Genomic DNA, 23,202 nt, shown 5'->3' with positions numbered 1-23,202 from the left:
CTCGGGAGTATGCATTTATTTGTCCTTTTAACTGTTTGGAAACATGTGAACTTCAAAGATTTCTTATCCTGTTGCGCCCTCTATAGGCCAAGATCAACGACTAAACACCAAGCTTAAAGCGTCATGGCAGAGCATTACAGTTGACTAGACTGTTCAACCCCTAGTTTTTAATACAGCGGCTGTGGGAGTGATGGTAAAATTGACATCTTTCTCTCTTCTGACTGCTGTTATCAATCTCTCGTTTGTTCCCTTTTTATGAAAGTTGTGAAAACAGTATTGAGGAGTTTGTCTTTTTCTATTTGAGCAAATGGGAACACACACAAATTTTTTTTTTAAATGTATTCTCTCACCATTAACTGCTTGAGAAGTTTACCCAACTATAACAACTTCTGCTCATGAGAATCCAGGAAATGTGAAAAGGGTCAATAGGCTCGCTTTAATATGCGGCCCCTTTAAGAAACATGACACCGCGCGCACTGACGATGCGCAGAAGAGAGAAGCGCGAGAGACAGGAGATGAGCTGAAACCAGTCAAGGCTGAAAGTGACGCTGTTAACGATCGTGAATGAAGGACAAATGTGGAATATTTTCTTCGGATGCCGTATATTTCCAGTCTTCAGGTGAGAGAAGTTACCAGATTACAGAGTTTAACATTAACCAGCTCCTGAGTTTACGTGTTTAAGTAACGTTACTAATGTAAAGTAATGCGTTGTGTGTCCCAGTTTATTTTTAATTAGAGTGTAATAATATGTTGGCAGAGAGTTTTTCCACAGACTATGTTTTAGTCTATTGACACCAATAAAATGAGCTTAATGTTCCTCTTAACAGAAGATCTCAGACATCACTAATTCACCACAATGAATGAGGTGAAAACGAGGAACTTTTGGAGACAAAGAGGGTTTTCAGCGGCTCAGTTAAACATGATGGCTCTGTTATTTCAGTCAGACTTCGGACAAGAATTAAACAAACCTTGTTTTAAATGCAATTAATGTCTAACTTGTATCAAAATATCCCTTGTTATATGGGGTTCAAAACCCTATAACACTATTGATATTCCCGGACCTGTAAAAATAGCTAATAAATCTCTTTTTATGCTATATCATCACCCAATATTGGATTCAATCTTTTTGTCAACTTGTTTTCTTTCAATTTGGACTGGTTTTATATTTCTATTTGCATCTGATTAATCGTAGGCCTCATTTATCTGAGAGTAGGCATCTAATTTTTTGAGTAAAAAAAGCATTATTTTTGAATCATTTTGGATATATTAAATAAAATATGAAGAAAATTGGCACTGTTGATCACACTAGTATACTTTAATTTTTTCACCAGGAAATTTGTTTAAATTTATTATTTTTTTGTACGAAATGCCACATAAGTCACACTTTTTGATAATATAGCCTAACAAGTGATTTATAAGCTATTTTTTGTAGGCCGGTCATTTTTGACCGGGAACATCAAAAGTGTGGCTATGTGCCATTTTTTATAAAAACAACATGAAGGATACCCACATTCCTGACAGAAAACATATGTTCATTTAATTTAAATGTAATTAAAGTAATCCAGTATCAATTCAGTAACTTATCTTTGATTTTTCCAGATCTGGTCCTGTGGGCGTCAGTATCACACAGTGACCACAGTTCACACCTGCAGTGAAGCCCCTCACACAACAATTCACCAATAAATACTGGGAATATTCCCATCATCCTACAAGAGAAGGACAAACTCCAGGAGTAGCAGCTGAAATCTGTGTGACTGTTAAAGATGGAGTTTATTAAAGAGGAGATTGAAGACATGAGGGATCCAGAACCATCCAGAATAAAACATGAAGATACTGAGGAACAAATAGGTTTGTGTCCATTCTTGATTCTTCATTGTTGACTGCTTTAGTAGCTCTGAAATATGGATGACAAATGATAGAGAAATGCATCTAAATGACCATAACCCAGTTTTAATCGCATTAACAAGTGAATGACAGAACCGAACTTTGCACATTAAAGATTGAAGATACTTTATACAGACAGGTGTCTTGTTTTCTGCTTGCTAAGTGTTTTTAATTCTCACATTTAACCTCATTGAACTGATTCTAACTGATTAATATGTTTATTTTAGACCAGATGGAAGTGACGGAGCAAAGACAGAAACTAAATGACGTGAAGAAACACTGTGACTTCAAAACTCAAGGAACAAAAGCCAAAAAGCTGCACTCCTGCTCTCAGTGTGGAAAGAGTTTCCAAAGGAAAGGAAACCTTGAGACACACATAAGAATTCACACTGGAGAGAAACCGTATCCATGCACTCAGTGTGGAAAGAGTTTTTCTCGAGCATCAACTCTCAGTGATCATCTGCTCCGTCACTCTGGAGAAAAAACATTTAACTGTGATCTGTGTGGTAAAGATTTTAATTTATCATCAAATCTAAAACAACACCTGAAAGTTCATACAGATGAGAGGCCTTATGTGTGTTCTCTCTGTGGAAAGAGTTTTTCACGGATGGACAGTTTTAAACTGCACCAGAAAATACATAATGGAGTGAAAGATCATGTGTGCTTTAAATGTGGGAAGAGCTTTACTACAGCTGCCTATCTGAAACTGCATCAAAGAACTCATTCTGGAGAAAAACCTTACAAGTGCTCATACTGTGACAAGAGTTTCGCTCAGTCTGGATACCTGAAATCACACGAGCGAGTTCATACTGGAGAGAAGCCGTACGACTGTACTCAGTGTGAGAAGAGTTTCAGAGATGCATCAGGTCTCAGTGTTCATCGGCTCCGTCACTCTGGGGAAAAGCCATTCAACTGTGATCAGTGTGGGAAAGATTTTATTTCATCATCACATCTAAAAAAACACCTGAAAGTTCATTCAGATGAGAGGCCTTATGTGTGTTCTCTCTGTGGAAAGAGTTTTTCATGGCTTAACAGTTTTAAACTGCACCAGAGAACACATGATGAAGTGAAAGATCGTGTGTGTTGTGACTGTGGGAAGAGCTTTACTACAGCTGGCCAACTTAAACGGCACCAAATTACTCATACTAGAGAAAGGCCCCACAAGTATTCATATTGTGACAAGAGTTTCATTTATTCTGGACACCTGAAACTACACGAGCGAGTTCATACTGGAGAGAAGCCGTAATACTGTACTCAGTGTGAGAAGACATTTAAACATTTATCAAGCCTTCACACTCATATGAAATTTTTTTTTCAAGTGATCAACATTCGTTTTCATGTCAAATACATTCTTCTTTCAGACGAATACAATCAGATATATATGAATATTTTTTTTATGTTTTGAAGTCCACCAAAGTGCATCCACACTGTTCTGTGGGGGTTAATAAAGGCCCTCTGAAGTGAAGCAATGTGGTCTTGTAAGAAAAATATCCATATTTAAAACTTTATTCACTTACATAACTAGAATAAATATGGAGTTTTTCATTAGAGTACTATATCATCTAGATTAATTTTGTTAATTTGGTAAAAAAAAAAAAAAAAGATTGGTTACCTAGAAAGACTTAAAGGGAAAGTTCACCCAAAAATTCTGTCATTAATTACTCACCCTAATGTCGTTCCAAACCTGTAAGACTTTTGTTCATCTTCAAAACACAAATAAAAAACAGAAATTTTATTAAATCTGAGAGCCTAATTTCAATCTGTTCGTCATATAAAGTGACCGTGTCTTTTCAGAATTTTTTTGACTAAACCGCTGGTGTTACATGGATGATCTGTTGCCTATGTTTCATAGTGTTTTTGGTTTAGTTCTGTGGCCCAGTTCTCCACTGTCTGTCTTATTAATCATATCATACACTCAGTGTCCTATTAATCATCTAATTAAGTTCCTTTTGTTTGCTCTGTGTATTTAGACACTGTGTTCTCCCTCAGTCTTCGTCTGTTCTCATTAATGTTAAGTGTGGTTTTGTCATTAAAGACCTTTATTATTGTTCTCCTTCATGCTGTTTCCACCACCACGTTACGCAACAGCTGGATTCATATAGCCTGGGTTTCTCCATGCTGTCTTGAGCGCAGCGCGATTTTATTCATGCTGCTAGGCAGCCTGGACACCATGGACCAGATTTTCCCCTCAAAAAGGGAACCAATCACAGAAAGGGGAGGGAGCAGCAAGACGATGACGACGTCTATGCGACACACCGAAGCAGTTTGTTTATATCTATGAATCCAACATGGCATCAGACGCGAAGTTATACTTCGATGCGGCCTTAGATAGTGTTCTAAGTAGTTTAGAACGCAAGTTTATTTCGTCTTCTTCCTCGTCGAATTTGGTTTGATTAAAACAAACCCTGGTGGGATTGTTCAGTTAGTGCGTTTCATTTGAACAAGTGAGAACGCTGCCATCTGGTGCCACCAAACAAGCGGACCGAGACACTGAACACAGAGAGTGTGAGTAGTTCCCGAGTCCGTTCCAGTGAGAGCAGTTCCCGAGTCCGTTCCAGTGAGAGCAGTTCCCGAGTCCGTTCCAGTGAGAGCAGTTCCTGAGTCCGTTCCAGTGAGAGCAGTTCCCGAATCCGTTCCAGTGAGAGCAGTTCCCGAGTCCATTCCAGTGAGAGCAGTTCCTGAGTCCGTTCCAGTGAGAGCAGTTCCCGAATCCGTTCCAGTGAGAGTAGTTCCCGAGTCCGTTCCAGTGAGAGCAGTTCCCGAGTCCGTTCCAGTGAGAGCAGTTCCTGAGTCCGTTCCAGTGAGAGTAGTTCCCGAATCAGTTCCAGTGAGAGCAGTTCCCGAATCAGTTCCAGTGAGAGTAGTTCCCGAGTCTGTTCCAGTGAGAGCAGTTCCAGTGAGAGTAGTTCCCGAGTCCGTTCCAGTGAGAGTAGTTCCCGAGTCCGTTCCAGTGAGAGTAGTTCCCGAGTCCATTCCAGTGAGAGCAGTTCCCGAGTCCGTTCCAGTGAGAGTAGTTCCCGAATCAGTTCCAGTGAGAGTAGTTCCCGAGTCCGTTCCAGTGAGAGTAGTTCCCGAGTCCGTTCCAGTGAGAGTAGTTCCCGAGTCCGTTCCAGTGAGAGCAGTTCCCGAGTCCGTTCCAGTGAGAGTAATTCCTGAGTCCGTTCCAGTGAGAGTAGTTCCCGAATCAGTTCCAGTGAGAGTAGTTCCCGAGTCCGTTCCAGTGAGAGTAATTCCTGAGTCCGTTCCAGTGAGAGTAATTCCTGAGTCCGTTCCAGTGAGAGTAGTTCCCGAGTCCGTTCCAGTGAGAGTAGTTCCCGAGTCCGTTCCAGTGAGAGTAATTCCCGAGTCCGTTCCAGTGAGAGAAGTTCCCGAGTCCGTTCCAGTGAGAGTAATTCCCGAGTCCGTTCCAGTGAGAGTAATTCCTGAGTCCGTTCCAGTGAGAGTAATTCCCGAGTCCGTTCCAGTGAGAGAAGTTCCCGAGTCCGTTCCAGTGAGAGCAGTTCCCGAGTCCGTTCCAGTGAGAGTAATTCCCGAGTCCGTTCCAGTGAGAGTAGTTCCCGAATCAGTTCCAGTGAGAGTAGTTCCCGAGTCCGTTCCAGTGAGAGTAATTCCTGAGTCCGTTCCAGTGAGAGTAATTCCTGAGTCCGTTCCAGTGAGAGTAGTTCCCGAGTCCGTTCCAGTGAGAGTAGTTCCCGAGTCCGTTCCAGTGAGAGTAATTCCCGAGTCCGTTCCAGTGAGAGAAGTTCCCGAATCAGTTCCAGTGAGAGTAGTTCCCGAGTCCGTTCCAGTGAGAGTAATTCCTGAGTCCGTTCCAGTGAGAGTAATTCCCGAGTCCGTTCCAGTGAGAGAAGTTCCCGAGTCCGTTCCAGTGAGAGTAATTCCCGAGTCCGTTCCAGTGAGAGTAGTTCCCGAATCAGTTCCAGTGAGAGAAGTTCCCGAGTCTGTTCCAGTGGTAGAAGATCCCACAGCTTAGCCCAGAGAGTGCAACACTGACCATGATAGCTTTTGCATTTATGTGTGTCTGCGCTCCAGCCTATGAGCCCATTTCAGTTCACAACGCCATAGCTCCTCCCACGAAAAGTTTTTTTGGAGGGAAGGGTTATACGTTTTTTTTTTTTGTGACACTCAGTCCTAAAGAGACAAGAAAACCTGTGATTTGTCGAGTGATCAGTGCCTTACAAGTGGAATTCATCGTTAGTGGTATTTCTCAGCAATTACCTCAACACTGAGTATCGTACAGAACTGATTGTTGCACTACAGACATTTTTGCACTACGCCAAACCAAGAGACTTTCACATTTGTTTGGATACATATTATTTCAAAGCAGCTTTACAGTAAGTGCATCTCATAAATGTATTTCATATATATAGCCGATATAAAGACCCGGCCGAACCCGAACTCGAGACTCGAGTGACGAACTAATCATTTGTTCTTATTCTGTTCACTGGCTATTTTATTTATAAATGGATTTAGCTGTTTTCATGAAACTGTTGGCTGACAATAAATCACATTTAACATTGAGGTCCAACTTCACCAAGATCTGCTCACTTTAAAGTTTCTGGCCTTGCCAGTCGCCACTGCTGTATATCTGCATGTATTCAAAAGAAGACCCTATAATTAGGCTACAATTACATAATAAGGGAGAAATGTAGAAAAACTGTAATTGAGTAAATGTGAATATATTGTTGAATCCATATATTATATGTATTATTGTGCATTATTAATTATTATAATAGTGGATTTGGTCCATAACAGAGTGGAGATGTGATTTACTGAATGCGGCCCCTTTAAGAAACATTACACCTGTGCATGCGCAGAAGAGAGAAGTGTGAGAGCCTTTATTTATTTATTTTTTATTGAGCAAAAAGCACAGGGGATACATGTATCAAGCACAAAAAAATAAAATAAATAAAAAATAAGACAGTAAATTCAAAGTAAAGCAAGGCAATAGATAAGGGATAGTCTACCAAAAAAATAATAACAATTCACAAAACATTCATAGAAACTACAAATACAGAAAATGAGCGAGAACCTCTCTATAGTTTTGTTTTCTTTCTTCTCAAGGGGGTAATCCAGCACCCAGAAAGCGTACCTTCCCCGGGCGCCGCCATTGATTAGCGGACCCTCACCTGCTGTTAGCATTCCATTGACTCCCATTCATTTCGGCGTCACTTTGACAGCGAATAACTTTACATCTGAGGCGTTTAAAGACTCCATTTGTCCATTATTTATTTCTAAAGAAACACGAAAATGTATAAAAGGCTCCATTACCTTGTATCTTACGTTATGGCCCCGTAGATGCAGTTTTTGTAAAAATAGGCTAACGATTGCGTCATAACCACGCGACTCTCTGTCGCACAGTAGAGAGATTACCGTATGGACAGGAGGAGAAGCTCGCGGGCAATCGGGGGACGTGGAGGCAAAATGACATAATAATGAATCAGAATACTTAGCAAAAGTTTCTCCTACTCCTAGCTCATGGACACCTCCTCCTCACGCTCTCCGTCTCTGCAAGATTCGGAAGGAAATGATTCAGATTTCTCTTGGCACAGCTACTAGAAGACAGACGGGTTGCTCACGTCACATCTACGTCGTCAAGCTCAGTTTGAGTCTGCGCAGTCGCTCAGCCATCAGGAAGTGAGTGCTTCTAATTGACTTCACTTTTCTCTGTTGAAATCTATGGGGTCACAAATTGACATTAAGAATTGAATATATCAGAACAGCTTATTATGCATTTCTTCCAATATACACAGATGGATCAAGAAATCCAGAGATGGGTCGTACTGGATCAGCATTTTATGTTCCAGAATTTAAAATAGAAAAATATGGGAGATTAACAGATGGGACTTCAGTGTATACCGCAGAATTGGTGGCAATTCAGATGGCACTTAGTTGGGTGGAAGAAGTGATGCCAAATAAAGTTGTGATTTGTTCAGATTCAATGGCATCACTTATAAGCCTACAAACATATCAAACAGTTAGATATGATATCTTTATAGAAATATTGAATATTATGTGTAGATTATGGCAAGCTGGAACAATAATTAAATTTGTTTGGGTACAAGCACATGCTGATATACCAGGAAATGAAAGATCTGATAAAATGGCTAAAGAGTCACTTAAACTGAACATCCCTACTATTACAGTTGCATTAAGTAGGATGGAAGGAAAAAGTATCATTAAGAAGCTTGCAACTAGAAATAGCAAAGAACTTGGAATGAACATTTTTTATAATATACATAATACTGTAAGAAAAAGTATATTGACCCAAAATTTAAGTAGAGATGATCAGGTTATTTTAACAAGACTATAGGATGTGACATACAAAACTTAATTCTACACTTCATATTATAGGGAAACATGGTACAGGATTATGCGAAATATGCCAAGTAAAGGAAACAGTTGAGCATGTGTTGTTATTTTGTCCTTGGTATGAACAGGAAAGGAATGAGTTAATAAGAGAGCTACAGGGAATGGGATGCAAAGAATTTACAATCAACAACATATTAAACACAAAACAAGGATCCGGGAAAATTGGTCAGTTATAAAATTCATTAAGCATAGTGATCTTAGCCTTAGGAATAGAATATAGACATATTTTAACATAGCCTACATCTAGACTGAAATCACTTCACAAGCCAGCACAGGTGGCGGCGGTATGCACCATAAGTTGGTAAATCCATAGAAGAAGAAGAAGAGGAATTCTATGGGGTCGCTGTGTCCATTTCTTTTGCTGTCTATGTTTCTTCTTTCTCTATCTTTCTTTTTGTTGTTTCCTTAGACGCTATTATGAATGTAACAGTCAAACACGTTGGGATCCCCTGTAAGTGTATGTTATATTACTGTCCTTGTTAATGCAATAAAAAAGAGAGAAGCGCGAGAGACACGAGACGAGCGCTGAAACTTTAACCAGTTGAGGCTTAAAGTGACGCTGTTAACGATCGTGAATGAAGGACAAATGTGGAATATTTTCTTCGGATGTCGTATATTTCCAGTCTGCAGGTCGGAGATGTTATATTTATCATGTAAGAATATATGTTTGTGTTGTCTAAATGTACATTGTTCATAGTGTAACGTACAGAGAATTAAATATAGTCATTATTTTTGATCAGCCACTATTCAGTGTGTCTAGGCATATTGTGCATGATTTCTGTTATCTTTGTTAGATTCCTGTTTAATTCATATATTAATTGAAGAATTTAACCTGTGACTTGTTTCATCCTTATAAAGTCACATAAAAATGAACAACCCTCATATAGAGCCTATATAACATACAACCATATCAAAATGCTCTATATTTCTAAAATCAAGCACACATGGTCATTTAATTTAAGAAGTGTAATTATTACAGTATTTCAGTATAAACTCTGTATTGTAACCTTGAATTTGGCAGATCTGGTGTCCCTCACAACAATTCACCAGATTTTTGAGCTTTTGTTCAACTGTTAATGGCAATATATGAAATTAAATGAAATAACCAGCAATATATTATTAATTAATTATTCTGAAAATACATTTAAATTATCATCATATTGTATTGTACTTGTTATCCACATTTTGATGGTCAAGTGTTTATTTCCTTTTGTGCATCATTCTCAGTCCCTTAATCGATGGTTGATTTCTGTCGTCTTATGTTATATTTCTGGGTATAATATAATTGGTTTAGATATTAATTGAATAATATAACCTGTGCCACGTTTCATCCTTATTATATCCTGGGTTACTTAAAAATTATCAACCTACTGTTGTTTTATATCCTACTAATATGTAACCATCAAAATGCTCTATATTTGAACTACATTAAAGGCACCATTATGTGTTTTGCTGTTAAAGTAATCCAGTATAAGTTCAGTAACTTATCTTTGATTTTTCCAGATCTGGTCCTGTGGGCGTCAGTATCACACAGATATCACAGTTCACACCTGCAGTGAAGCCCCTCCCACAACCATTCACCAATAAATACTGGGAATATTCCCATCATCCTACAAGAGAAGGACAAACTCCAGGAGTAGCAGCTGAAATCTGTGTGACTGTTAAAGATGGAGTTTATTAAAGAGGAGATTGAAGACATGAGTGATCCAGAACCATCCAGAATAAAACATGAAGATACTGAGGAACAAATAGGTTGGTGTCCATTCTTGATTCTTCATTGTTGACTGCTTCAGTAGCTCTGAAATATGAATGACAAATGATAGAGAAATGCATCTAAATGACCATAACCCAGTTTTAATCGAACTTTGCACATTAAAGAGACTTTATACAGACAGGTGTCTTGTTTTCTGCTTGCTAAGTGTTTTTAATTCTCACATTTAACCTCATTGAACTGATTCTAACTGATTAATATGTTTATTTTAGACCAGATGGAAGTGACGGAGCAAAGACAGAAACTAAATGACGTGAAGAAACACTGTGACTTACAAACTCAAGGAACAAAAGCCAAAAAGCTGCACTCCTGCTCTCAGTGTGGAAAGAGTTTCCAAAATAAAGGAAACCTTAATAAACACATAAGAATTCACACTGGAGAGAAACCGTATACATGCACTCAGTGTGGAAAGAGTTTTACTCATGCATCAGGTCTCAGTAACCATCTGCTCCGTCACTCTGGAGAAAAACCATTCAACTGTGATCAGTGTGGTAAAGATTTTAATTCATCATCAAGTCTAAAACAACACCTGATAGTTCATTCAGATGAGAGGCCTTATGTGTGTTCTCTCTGTGGAAAGAGTTTTCCACGGCTGAACAGTTTTAAACTGCACCAGAAAACACATGATGGAGTGAAAGATCATGTGTGCTTTAAATGTGGGAAGAGCTTTATTGCAGCTGAATATCTGGAACGGCACCAAAGAACTCACACTGGAGAAAAACCTTACAAGTGCTCATACTGTGACAAGAGCTTCATTCATTCTGGACACCTGAAATCACACGAGCGAGTTCATACTGGAGAGAAGCCGTATTACTGTACTCAGTGTGAGAAGAGTTTCAAAGATGCATCAGGTCTCAGTGTTCATCTGCTCCATCACTCTGGGGAAAAGCCATTCAACTGTGATCAGTGTGGGAAATATTTTAATTCGTCATCAATTCTAAAACAACACCTGAAAGTTCATTCAGATGAGAGGCCTTATGTGTGTTCTCTCTGTGGAAAGAGTTTTTCTCGACCGAGCAGTTTTAAACTTCACCAGAAAACACATGATGAAGTGAAAGATCATGTGTGCTTTAAATGTGGGAAAGGCTTTACTAGACCTGACCATCTGAGACGGCACCAAAGAACTCATACTAAAGAAAGAACATACAAGTGCTCATATTGTGACAAGAGTTTCATTTATTCTGGAAACCTGAAACTACACGAGCGAATTCATACTGGAGAGAAGCCGTAATACTGTACTCAGTGTGATAAGACATTTAAACATTTATCAAGCCTTCACACTCATATGAAAAAAATGTTTCAAGTGATCAGCATTCGTTTTCATGTCAAATACATTCTTCTTTCAGACGAATAAAATCAGAGAGAAAATGTTTTTTTTATGTTTTGAAGTCCACCAAAGTGCATCCACACTGTTCTGCGGGGGTTAATAAAGGCCTTCTGAAGTGAAGCAATGTGGTCTTGTAAGAAAAATATCCATATTTAAACCTTTATTCACTAAAATTACTAGAATAAATATGGAGTTTTTCATTAGAGTACTATATCATCTAGATTAATTTTGTTAATTTGGTGAAAAGATTGGTTAACTAGTAAGACTTAAAGGGAAAGTTCAGCCAAAAATTCTGTCATTAATTACTCACCCTAATGTCGTTCCAAACCTGTAAGACTTTCGTTCATCTTCCAAACACAAATAAAATTATTTTTTTTTATTATTAAATCTGAGAGCCTAATTTCAAAATGTTCATCATATAAAGTGACCGTGTCTTTTCAGAAAATGTTTGACTAAACCGCTGGTGTTACATGGATGATCTGTTGCCCATGTTTCATTTTGTTTTTGGTTTAGTTCTATGACCCAGTTCTTCTTCTTTCTTTTTTTTTGGCGATTCGCATCGATTTCGTGCATTACCGCCACCTACTGTGAACTTGATCCAGGGACTCTAACAACTACCCACTCCCCATCCTTACCCACTATATTAAAACCTTATGCTACAGCCAGCGCAGCGTGTTCAGCTCCTCTGGCTTAAAAAAAAAAAAAAAAAAAGAAAACACCCTTTCAATTCCTATTAATTAAACCTGTATTCTCAAGATATTTAAATAAAGCTTCTCTATTATCATTTTCCTGTTCTGGTTTTAATATGTTTCTCAAAGTTATATCAGTCTCCTCTTTCCTCGGAATCTCTTCAAATAATTTATCTCTATCCTCTTTATATCTTTCACAATACATGATAACATGTTCTACTGTTTCATTTTCTCCACACCATTCAAGAAAGTCCTGTCGGATGCTTGGACAATAATTTCAATGATTTATTAAGTCCTGTATGTCCTATTCTAAGTCTGCTAAGTCTTGATAAAATGTTTTCCTCCCTTCTACTTCCACCTGAGTACCTCTTTTTCCCAACTTTTGGTTGGATTGCATACATATGTCTACCCGTACTTCCTGTTTCCCACATTTGTTGCCATCTTTGATTTATTTGCTTTTTAATTATAGCTTTAATTTCATCTCTACTATGTGTTATCTGTGACCCAGTACTCCACTGTCTTTCTAATTAATCATCTCATTCACTTGTGTCCTGTTAATAATCTAATTAAGTTCCTTTTGTTTGCTCTGTGTATTTAGACACTGTGTTCTCCCTCAGTCTTCTCTATTCTCGTTAATGTTAAGTGTGGTTTTGTCATTAAAGACCTTTATTATCGTTCTCCTTCATGCTGTTTCCACCAACACATTAGGTAACAGCTGGATTCATATGGATTAGTTTTACAATCTCTTTATGAACTTTTTTGCAAAGTTGTTATTGCATAGATGTTAATGGAGGGACAGAAAGCTCTCAGATTTCATTCAAGCCGGATAATAAAAGATGTGGGGCAGTGGTGAAAAGTATCTGTATAAGTAAGGAATAATTGATGACAGGCATTTGAATTATTAGAAAACAATGCACACCTTAGTTGGTAATGTTACCCCTTGGATGTGCATTATTTTCTAATTCAATGGACTGGAGTCAAATATTCCACTTATACTATGGTTACCCACACCTCAAGACATTTGTCAGGTTTTTTTCAGATTAAGCGTGTATGAATTACCTCTGTGTCTCTCTCAACAGTGTTCGGCAGCATCATCTCTACTGTTTCAAGAATAGCGCTGATATTACCCTGCTAGTGAGAAAGGTCATGCAGCTTTTAAGTTGTTAAACTATTTTACTGATAATATCGTCAGAGCAGCCCTGACAACACATTTCTGTGCAAGAGTGTGTGTCCGTACTGTATGTGTGGGAGAAAGAGCGGGAGAAAGAGCATGCGCCTTCTGTACATAACAAAACTTATTTTTGTGGCCAAAAAAACATGGAAATAATTTGTCGTTTTTATCATATTGTTTAGTATGGGTGTGTTCACACTTGGCATGTTTGGTTTGATTAAAACAAACCCTGGTGGGATTGTTCAGTTAGTGCGTTTCATTTGAACAAGTGAGAACGCTGCCATCTGAACCCTGGTGCCACCAAACAAGCGGACCGAGACACTGAACAAAGAGCAGATCCCCAAATCTGTTCCAGTGAGAGTAGTTCCCAAGTCCGTTCCAGTGAGAGCAGTTCCCGAGTCCGTTCCAGTGAGAGCAGTTCCCGAGTCCGTTCCAGTGAGAGCAGTTCCCGAGTAGTTCCCGAGTCCGTTCCAGTGAGAGCAGTTCCCGAGTCCGTTCCAGTGAGAGCAGTTCCCGAGTCCGTTCCAGTGAGAGCAGTTCCCCGAGTCCGTTCCAGTGAGAGCAGTTCCCGAGTCCGTTCCAGTGAGAGCAGTTCCCGAGTAGTTCCCGAGTCCGTTCCAGTGAGAGCAGTTCCCGAGTCTGTTCCAGTGAGAGCAGTTCCCGAGTCCGTTCCAGTGAGAGCAGTTCCCGAGTCTGTTCCAGTGAGAGCAGTCCCCGAGTCCGTTCCAGTGAGAGCAGTTCCCGAGTAGTTCCCGAGTCCGTTCCAGTGAGAGCAGTTCCCGAGTCTGTTCCAGTGAGAGCAGTTCCCGAGTCCGTTCCAGTGAGAGCAGTTCCCGAGTCTGTTCCAGTGAGAGCAGTTCCCGAGTCCGTTCCAGTGAGAGCAGTTCCCGAGTCTGTTCCAGTGAGAGCAGTTCCCGAGTCCGTTCCAGTGAGAGCAGTTCCCGAGTCTGTTCCAGTGAGAGCAGTCCCCGAGTCTGTTCCAGTGAGAGCAGTTCCCGAGTCTGTTCCAGTGAGAGCAGTTCCCGAGTCCGTTCCAGTGAGAGCAGTTCCCGAGTCTGTTCCAGTGAGAGCAGTTCCCGAGTCTGTTCCAGTGAGAGCAGTTCCCGAGTCCGTTCCAGTGAGAGCAGTTCCCGAGTCTGTTCCAGTGAGAGCAGTTCCCGAGTCTGTTCCAGTGAGAGCAGTTCCCGAGTCCGTTCCAGTGAGAGCAGTTCCCCGAGTCCGTTCCAGTGAGAGCAGTTCCCGAGTCCGTTCCAGTGAGAGCAGTTCCCGAGTAGTTCCCGAGTCCGTTCCAGTGAGAGCAGTTCCCGAGTCTGTTCCAGTGAGAGCAGTTCCCGAGTCCGTTCCAGTGAGAGCAGTTCCCCGAGTCCGTTCCAGTGAGAGCAGTTCCCCGAGTCCGACAAGAGTTTCACTCAGTTTCCACACCTGAAATCACATGAGCAAGTTCATACTGGAGAGAAGCTGTACTACTGTGTGAGAAGAGCTTTACACGTTTATCAATCCTTCAAACTCATTTTAAAAAATGTTCTAAGTGAGCAACATTTGTTCCCTTTCGAGAACGGTCACTTCGTATTGTGTAGCTAATATGCAGTTGGGAAACTCCTTTCCTCGAGAATATTGAAGCCTATAATTTAAAACCTAGTGCAGCTGCACAGCAAATACCAGCAGAGCTACTAGCTCGCCCATTGGCTGTGCTGAGGCGACTGCTCATCTTATGGCGAGGCGGCTGAGACGTGCGAACCAATCAGGCAGCAGTAATACAGTAATCTAGGAGTTTTATAAAGCATTTTACAGTGGATGCCATTTAAAACACAGTAAGTCTATCCTTCACAGCCTCGCTTTCATTCCTGTCATGGCACTGCTCTGAATACGGTCTAGTTCCCTGTTTTCACCTCATTAATTATGGTGAGGTCATTAGTGTCAACACATTGAGGCAACCACCAATATGCTATTATTATGGAGAAAACTGATCCTAGACCAGCAGTTATGAGCAGTTTTTCTCTCTAAAAGCAATCAAAAGCTTCAGCTGGCAGTGGTTTGAGTGAGAACTCTTGTCACACACACCTCCTATGATTATTTACCTTCGTGTTTTGTTCTTATTCTGTTCACTGGCTATTTTATTTATAAATAAAATATATAATTCTCATATATTCTTTTAGACATTCTTTTGGATACCGTGCCAACTTATGTCGAAGAACATCTTGAGACAACATTGCTACATTGCAGCTCACCATAGCTGGTTGTTATAGACATCTGTCGGCAACTAGTTGTGTTTTACATTCTGTAGTGAATTTGTTGGCTTCTTTAAAATAATAAGAAACTGATCTTACTTGATGATTTGAATTGGATGCATACAATATCCAATCATTTTAAAATGCTTTGTGATAATCTAAATATTTTTCAATTGGTAGACTCCACTAGGCCTGACTCGAAATCTCTGGAAAAATCTACTTTAATAGATCTTGTCATTACAAATGTCCCATATAAATACTCTTCAGTTTCTGTTTTCGCAAATGATATCAGTGACCACTGTGTTGTGGCAGTAGTTAGAAATATGAAGTTACCTCAGCAAAATCCAAAAATTATTACTAGTCGTTTCATGAAATATTTTAATGAACAAGCAGTCTTATATGATCTTGCTCAAATTGATTGGGACAAAATACTGGATGTTGATTGCACATGGGAATATTTTTATGATAGTTTTATGTTAATTATAAATAAGCACGCACCCATGAGAAAATATAGAGTTGAATGACGTGATAATCCGTGGACGTGAAAAACAATACTATAATTGTAATTGAGTGAAGGTGAATATATTGTTGAATCGATATATTATATATATTATTAGTGAGCATTATTAATTATTATTATAATAGTGGATTTGGTCCATAACAGAGCGGAGATGTGATTTACCGAATGCGTCCCCTTTAAGAAATATGACACCGCGCGCACTGAGCATGCGCAGAAGAGAGAAGCGCGAGAGCCTCTCTATGGTTTTGTTTTCTTTCTTATCTCTTTTTCTTTTTGCTGTCTCTTTTGACGCTAAAATGAATGCAACAGTCGAACACGTGAAAAGAAAGAAACGCGCGAAAGACGAGCGTGAAACTTTCACCAGTTGAAGCTGAAAGTGACGCTGTTAACGATCGTGAATGAAGGACAAATGTGGAATATTTTCTCTAGATGTCGTATATTTCCAATCTGCAGGTCAGAGATGTTATATTTATCATGTTAGAATTGATGTTTGTGTTGCCTAAATGCACATTGTTCTTAGTGTAACGTACAGATAATTAAATCATTAGTTTTGATCAGCCTCTATTCAGTCTGTACTCTGTACATGTGTAGCCTACATATGAATTCTTTTTTTATTTTTTTATTTTTTTAGTGAACAAAAAGCACAGGGGATACATGTATCAAGCACAAAAACTAAAATAAATTAAAAATAAGACAGTAAACTCAAAGTAAAGCAAGGCAGTAGATAAGGGATAGTCTACTGAAAAAAAATAATAACAATTCACAAAACATTCATAGAAACTACAAATACAAAACATGAATACAAGTAATTAGAAATAAATAACATTGGGAATACATACATAATAATCTTCAGAAAGTCAGGAGGTAATTTATAATGAAACCATCATTTCTTTGAGCAACAAAGAAGTTTTAGCAGCTTTCTTATTAGAGAGTCATATAATAGAGAGTTATATAATAATTTTAAATCAACACAAAAAAGTCTAAAATTGGGCTTAGAATCAGTTACTTTACATTTATGAAGATGAAACTCGCCAAATAAAGTAAGCAGTTTTAATCTGTCATCCATCTCCTTTGACCCGGAGTCCCAAATCAAAAACAGCACATTCATAACCTCAAAAGTAAAGAGTTTGTTATAAGCAGAAAAAATAAGCCAGGCTACTTCTTTCTTTCCAGAACTCCTTTGCATAATCACATTCAAAAAACAAATGTGGTATTGTTTCAAGATTAGAATTACAGAATGCGCAGTGTGAAGAGATGTCTAACTTAAACTTAGAAAGAAGAGAGTTGTAGGGATAGTAATTATGTGGAATTTTAAAGTGAAGCTCTTTCCACTTGTTAGGTAACAGAAACTTATTAATGCCACTCCATATATTAATGGTAGAAAGAGAAGGATAATTTAATTTCCATTTGAAAAAAGCTTTGGGATGACAGCTGATTTTCCTAATAAGAAATCTTCTAATCCAAAAATTGGATGTCAATAGACCATTCGTTTGATTATTGCAGATCTAATGAGTTTTTATTTTAATGTATAGCCTATCTGAAGGGAAATGAATATCTTCGTAATAGCTTAGATGGCATCTTCTTTTTATCTTTCCTCAGTAATGCCTAATAAAGTAGTGTTTATAAGTGCTTGTGTTCAGGAGTAACCATTTCTGCTTTTCCACAAGCGCCACCTTCTGTCAGAGAGAGAATTTGCCTGTCTGCCTTTAAGTTAATTAACGCTCAAATGTGAGGTTTACCATTTTTTAATAACTTTTTATTTGGTAACAACTGTAACGTTTTTTAAATTGTATATTGTTATTTGACAGTTTATGATGTTACCAGACATTGACGTTGATTCAAAACAACTTTGTGACCTAAACATGTTTGTTCTAATATCAGAACTTTTTTGAAATTATTTCACAATTTTTAGAAGAATTGTTACTTATGCTTATTTCATGCTTATAATATCCTGGGTTACATAAAAACGAGCAACCTAGAGCTGTTTTATACACTATTAATATGTAACAATCAAAATGCTTTATATTTGAACTAAATATTTTTTAAGCACCATATGTGTTTTGCTTTCAAAGTAATCCAGTATAAATTCAGTAACTTATCTTTGATTTTTAGTTGTTCACACCTGCAGTGAAGCCCCTCACACAACAATTCACCAATAAATACTGGGAATATTCCCATCATCCTACAAGAGAAGGACAAACTCCAGGAGTAGCAGCTGAAATCTGTGTGACTGTTAAAGATGGAGTTTATTAAAGAGGAGATTGAAGACATGAGTGATCCAGAACCATCCAGAATAAAACATGAAGATATTGAGGAACAAATAGGTTGGTGTCCATTCTTGATTCTTCATTGTTGACTGCTTTGGTAGCTGTGAAATATGGATGACAAATGATAGAGAAATGCATCTAAATGATCATAACCCAGTTTTAATCGCATTAACAAGTGAATGACAGAATTGACCTTTGCACATCAAAGACACTTTGGTAACACTTTACAATAAGGTCTCATTTGTTAACATTAATTAATGTATTAACTAATGTAAATGTAAAAATCCAGCTGTTCATTGTTGGTTTATGTTACTTAACAAATGTTAGGGGTTGGTTGATTATTATTTGACTTTTCTAACTTTAGTTAGTGTGTAATGTTGCTGTTTGAGCATAAACAACATCTGCAAAGTTACAACGCTCAAAGTTCAAAGCAAAGGAAGATATTTGGAAGAATGTTTGTAATCAAACAGATCTCGGTCCCCATTGACTTCCATTAGGAAAAAATATACTATGGAAGTCAATGGGGACCAAGATCTGTTTGGTTACAAACATTCTTCCAAATATCTTCCTTTGTGTTCAGCAGAACAAAGAAACTCATACAGGTTTGGAACAACTTGAGGGTGAGTAAATGATGACAGAATTTTCATTTTTGGGTGAACTATCCCTTTAATAAACAAGTGTTTTCTGTGTCGACTGCAAAGATGAAGTTGACGATGCGTTGTGATCTTCGCAGAAGATCTTTTTATTTATTAAATCCAGGCAATTGGTTGATGAAACATTGATTAAAATTAAGATGCAATTAATAAAAAACGAAATTCACTATAAAGACAGGCTTTGTGCTTTCTGTTTGAGGTCTGTGTGATTTTTTTTTTAAAGTCGCTTTCAGAGCAGTCATGTCCGTAATGGAGAACTGGAGAAGTCATGTCATGCCCTTAACATTGTTTTGTTTTTTTTCACATAAATGCGAACACGAAAAATAAAATAAAACGAATATTTTATGTTCTGTGGAGGCCGACCCTTCTTCATCTGGTGGGTAAACATCTTTTGGTTTGCGCAGTGTAATTCATAGAATTACTAAAAAATATTTTGCCACCTAAAAGTTAAAGATTTTTTGTGTCACGTCAAATGTGTATTTCCCTCATATTAAATATAAAACGCATGTGTAGACTGATATTTTTCTAATGTCTTGACTCCTTTATTAAGGGAGTATGGATATATTAACAGACGTTTCAATATATTGGTATTAAATGCATTTTCTGAGAATTTATATTTCAAGTTTTGACTGCAAATGTCACGTCCATAACGCTGGAATTGCCCAATTTTAACGAATTTATCCTCAACTAGTTTTTTGGTGTAGGTCTACGCATTTTATTATGTTAACTTAAATAATATTAATAGTAATTTAAAGATGTGGTAGCCCTACATCTTACACATCACACTCCACTGTTATGGTGGCAATTTCAGTAGATTTACTCACTAACATTATTGTGGAAACAAAATAAGGATGGAAACTAAAATATGGTAGTATCGCGCTACAGCGCACATTCTATCAGCTGCAGTTCTGGCGCCTCAGTCCCAATACTGTAAAACTCGACGTACATTCACATCACATGTTAATGCAGCGGTAGAGTTACACTCACAGGACACTGCACTTATTCGCAATCACAAAAGTTCATTATTTGCTCGTGCTTTAAAACTTTGCCGGGTAAACATTTCATTGGCGTTCTGTTCTGACATGATGCACTTTTTCTGAGCGCGTACTGAAGTGCGCGCGCACTGTCAAACAGCGTCAAACTGGATTTTTGTTGGGTCAGACCCATCTGATATAGATGGGGGGCTGATACCGCGAGAGCAACATGGAGCTACATGTAAAAGATATGCAGCAAACAAGCCACTTTGAAATGTTGCTGTTTTCATGAATAAAAAAGTTGGATGACCCTCCCCTCAACAAAGAATAAAAAGACATGGCCCTCCCCTATTTTCCTCCGGTGGTCCTTTCCATAAATACCGAACGGTCCCTAAGGAAACCTTATTGTAAAGTGTCACTGATACTTAATACACAGACAGGTGTCTTGTTTTCTGCTATGTGTTTTTAATTTTCACTTTTAACCTCATTGAACTGATTCTAACTGATTAATACTTTTATTTTAGTCCAGATGGAAGTGACGGAGCAAAGACAGAAACTAAATGACTTGAAGAAACACTGTGACTTACAAACTCAAGGAACAAATGCCAATAAGCTGCACTCCTGCTCTCAGTGTGGAAAGAGTTTCCAGAATAAAGGAAACCTTAATAAACACATAAAAATTCACACTGGAGAGAAACCGTACCCATGCACTCAGTGTGGAAAGAGTTTCAGAGATGCAACAGTTTTAAAAATTCATCTGCACATTCACTCCGGAGAAAAACCATTCAAGTGTGATCAGTGTGGTAAAGGTTTTAATTCATCATCAGGTCTAATAGAACACATCAATGTTCATTCAGATGAGAAGCCTTATGTGTGTTCCCTCTGTGGAAAGAGTTTTCCACGGATAAAGAGTTTTAAACGGCACCAGAAAATACATTATGAAGTGAAAGAACATGTGTGTTGTGACTGTGGGAAGAGCTTTACTAGACCTGACCATCTGAAACTGCACCGAAGAATTCATACTGGAGAAAGACCTTACAAGTGCTCATATTGTGACAAGAGTTTTGCTCAGTCTGGAAACCTGAAAAAGCATGAGCGAATTCATACTGGAGAGAAGCCGTACCACTGTACTCAGTGTGAGAAGAGTTTCAGAGATGCAACAGGTTTAAAAATGCATCTCTGTTTTTACTCTGGAGAAAAACTATTTAACTGTGATCAGTGTGGTAAAGATTTTAATTCATCATCACGACTAAAATTACACCTGAAAGTTCATTCAGATGAGAAGCCTTATGCATGTTCTCTCTGTGGAAAGAGTTTTTTATGGCTGAACAGTTTTAATCTACACCAGAAAACACATAATAAAGTGAGAGATCGTGTGTTGTGACTGTGGGAAGAGCTTTACTAGAGCTGGTGAACTGAAACGGCACCAAAGAATTCATACTGGAGAAAAACCTTACAAGTGCTCATATTGTGACAAGAGTTTCACTCATTCAGGAAACCTGAAATCACACGAGCGAGTTCACACTGGAGAAAAGCCGTACTACTGTACTCAGTGTGAGAAGAGTTTTACTCATATTAAAAAATGTTGTGAGCGACATTTGTTTTCATGTCAAATAGTAAACACTGTGATATAAAATATGGAGTTTTTCCACTCAACAGTCAATAACTGTTTTTGTCCTAAACAGCGACACGCGACTATTCTATTTTAGAAATGTTTTCTATATTTCTGCTGCGTCGCGCTGGAACAACAAATACAAAGTGTGGCAATAATAATCTCAGGTACTGTTTATGTGCTTTATTTGTAAGCGTGTAATGTGACTTTGAATATCATTTAGTGCTCCAGCTTTGTAGCAACAATGGATAATTCACCTCAGATCTTGAAATTAAACAAATGGAAACAAAAACGTTCAAACTGTGAACAAACAAGTGTATTTGACAAATATTGTTTTAGTAACTCAGTAGCCTATGTATTTGAATAATGTTTAAATGGTGTAATAATTGTGAATTTGATTATGTAGCTTATCCATTTTCTTGCTAGTGCTGTCGGGGTGAATTGTGTGCTAATTAGTTCTTTCTAGAATTAGATATATTAATGTAATTTTCATATTTACTAAGTGTACTAAATTGTTATGATAATACATATTATGAGAAATAAAATAGAAACAACATCTTGTCTTGTTTGATCTATTTAATGAACACAGAATGAGTTATATAGTTTTAATCACATAAATGATTTTTTTTTTGATCATTCTATATCAAAGGGGTCATATAATGGTACATGCACTTTTACAAGTTGATTGTACGGAAATGTGTGTTGGCAGTGCCTGTACACAACCATCATAAAATGATAAAAATCCATCCAGTGTTGTTTTTTTTAAATCTCCATATATGTTTTCCCCTGTCTCAAATCAAGCCGTTCGACCTTGTGACGTCACACGGTCGGATGCCCCTCCCACGATTGTTGATTGACAGCAGCGTTTCAACACAGACCCGCCCTCGCTCGTGAGCGAGCTGTCATCATAGTCCGCATTGTTGATACGCTGGAGCAGAATGGTCTAAGCAGTGGCGTAACTTTGTTTTAAAAAGTGGGTGGGACAAGAGATGGGTACCGAAACCCGGTATTAAACGGGCCCCGGTGCTGAATTATGAAATTATTTATTTTAGATTTAGATTTTGGCTTCCAATGATTATAAAAAAGATGATATTTGAGGTATAACCATTAAAAACTAAAGCCACATTCTCTCCAGCGCAACTTCCTTCCCTTCACAGCGGTGCGAAGGGAACATCTAATTTAGGATAATAAATGGAGTGGAAGTGGACATTTTAAAGGCAGACTAACAGGTCTTTGAGGGTCAGAATTCTAGCTGATAGACAGGTGTTCAAATACTTATTTGCAGCTGTATCATACAAATAAATAGTTAAAAAATCATACATTGTGATTTCTGGATTTTTTTTAGAATATGTCTCTCACAGTGGACATGCACCTATGATGACAATTTCAGACCCCTCCATGATTTCCAAGTGGGAGAACTTGCAAAATAGCAGGGTGTTCAAATACTTATTTTCCTCACTGTATATGCGGACAAAAATATATTTATCGTGGCCACTGACAAGACAACCCTGTGTAATATGTATCTAGTCTACACTTAATTTAACAAGTATTTTTATAAAAACAAGTAAGATAGAAGTTCAAGCTTACCTCAGGAACTCTTGATCCATCCAAAATGGAAGTTTCTAGTAAGTCGCACGCATTGTAGGGGGGCACTCTGTGGGGTTTCCCTACATATTTATGCAGGGGCCACTCATATCTTAAGTACACTCAACATTTTAGTTGAACTGACTTATG

General features: G+C 38.2%; 2 protein-coding genes across 5 annotated transcripts; both read left to right on the top strand.

Annotated features, from left to right (window-relative positions):
* Positions 1-440: 440 nt before the first annotated feature.
* On the top strand, positions 441-3,934 carry LOC307167615 (uncharacterized protein). Its single transcript, XM_079886863.1, has 3 exons — positions 441-619; positions 1,600-1,848; positions 2,112-3,934. Exons 2-3 carry the CDS (start codon positions 1,764-1,766, stop codon positions 3,128-3,130), a joined length of 1,104 nt encoding a protein of 367 aa, XP_079742989.1. The 5' UTR covers positions 441-619; positions 1,600-1,763; the 3' UTR covers positions 3,131-3,934.
* Positions 556-22,205, top strand: LOC307167614 (uncharacterized protein). 4 transcript variants are annotated; one of them, XM_079886861.1, is made up of 4 exons: positions 556-577; positions 8,838-8,886; positions 9,760-10,008; positions 10,240-12,551. In XM_079886861.1, exons 3-4 carry the CDS (start codon positions 9,924-9,926, stop codon positions 11,256-11,258), a joined length of 1,104 nt encoding a protein of 367 aa, XP_079742987.1. In that variant the 5' UTR covers positions 556-577; positions 8,838-8,886; positions 9,760-9,923; the 3' UTR covers positions 11,259-12,551. The 4 variants fall into 4 exon arrangements, with proteins under 4 accessions (XP_079742987.1, XP_079742985.1, XP_079742986.1 ...); XM_079886859.1 differs by lacking the exon at positions 556-577 and having other exon boundaries at positions 8,568-8,886; XM_079886860.1 differs by lacking the exon at positions 556-577 and having other exon boundaries at positions 8,572-8,909.
* Positions 22,206-23,202: the final 997 nt, after the last annotated feature.

The sequence above is a fragment of the Squalius cephalus genome (genome assembly GCF_949319135.1).
Source record: "Squalius cephalus genome assembly, chromosome: 11".
Taxonomy (NCBI): domain Eukaryota; kingdom Metazoa; phylum Chordata; class Actinopteri; order Cypriniformes; family Leuciscidae; genus Squalius; species Squalius cephalus.
This window is presented reverse-complemented; position numbering and strand designations above follow the sequence as displayed.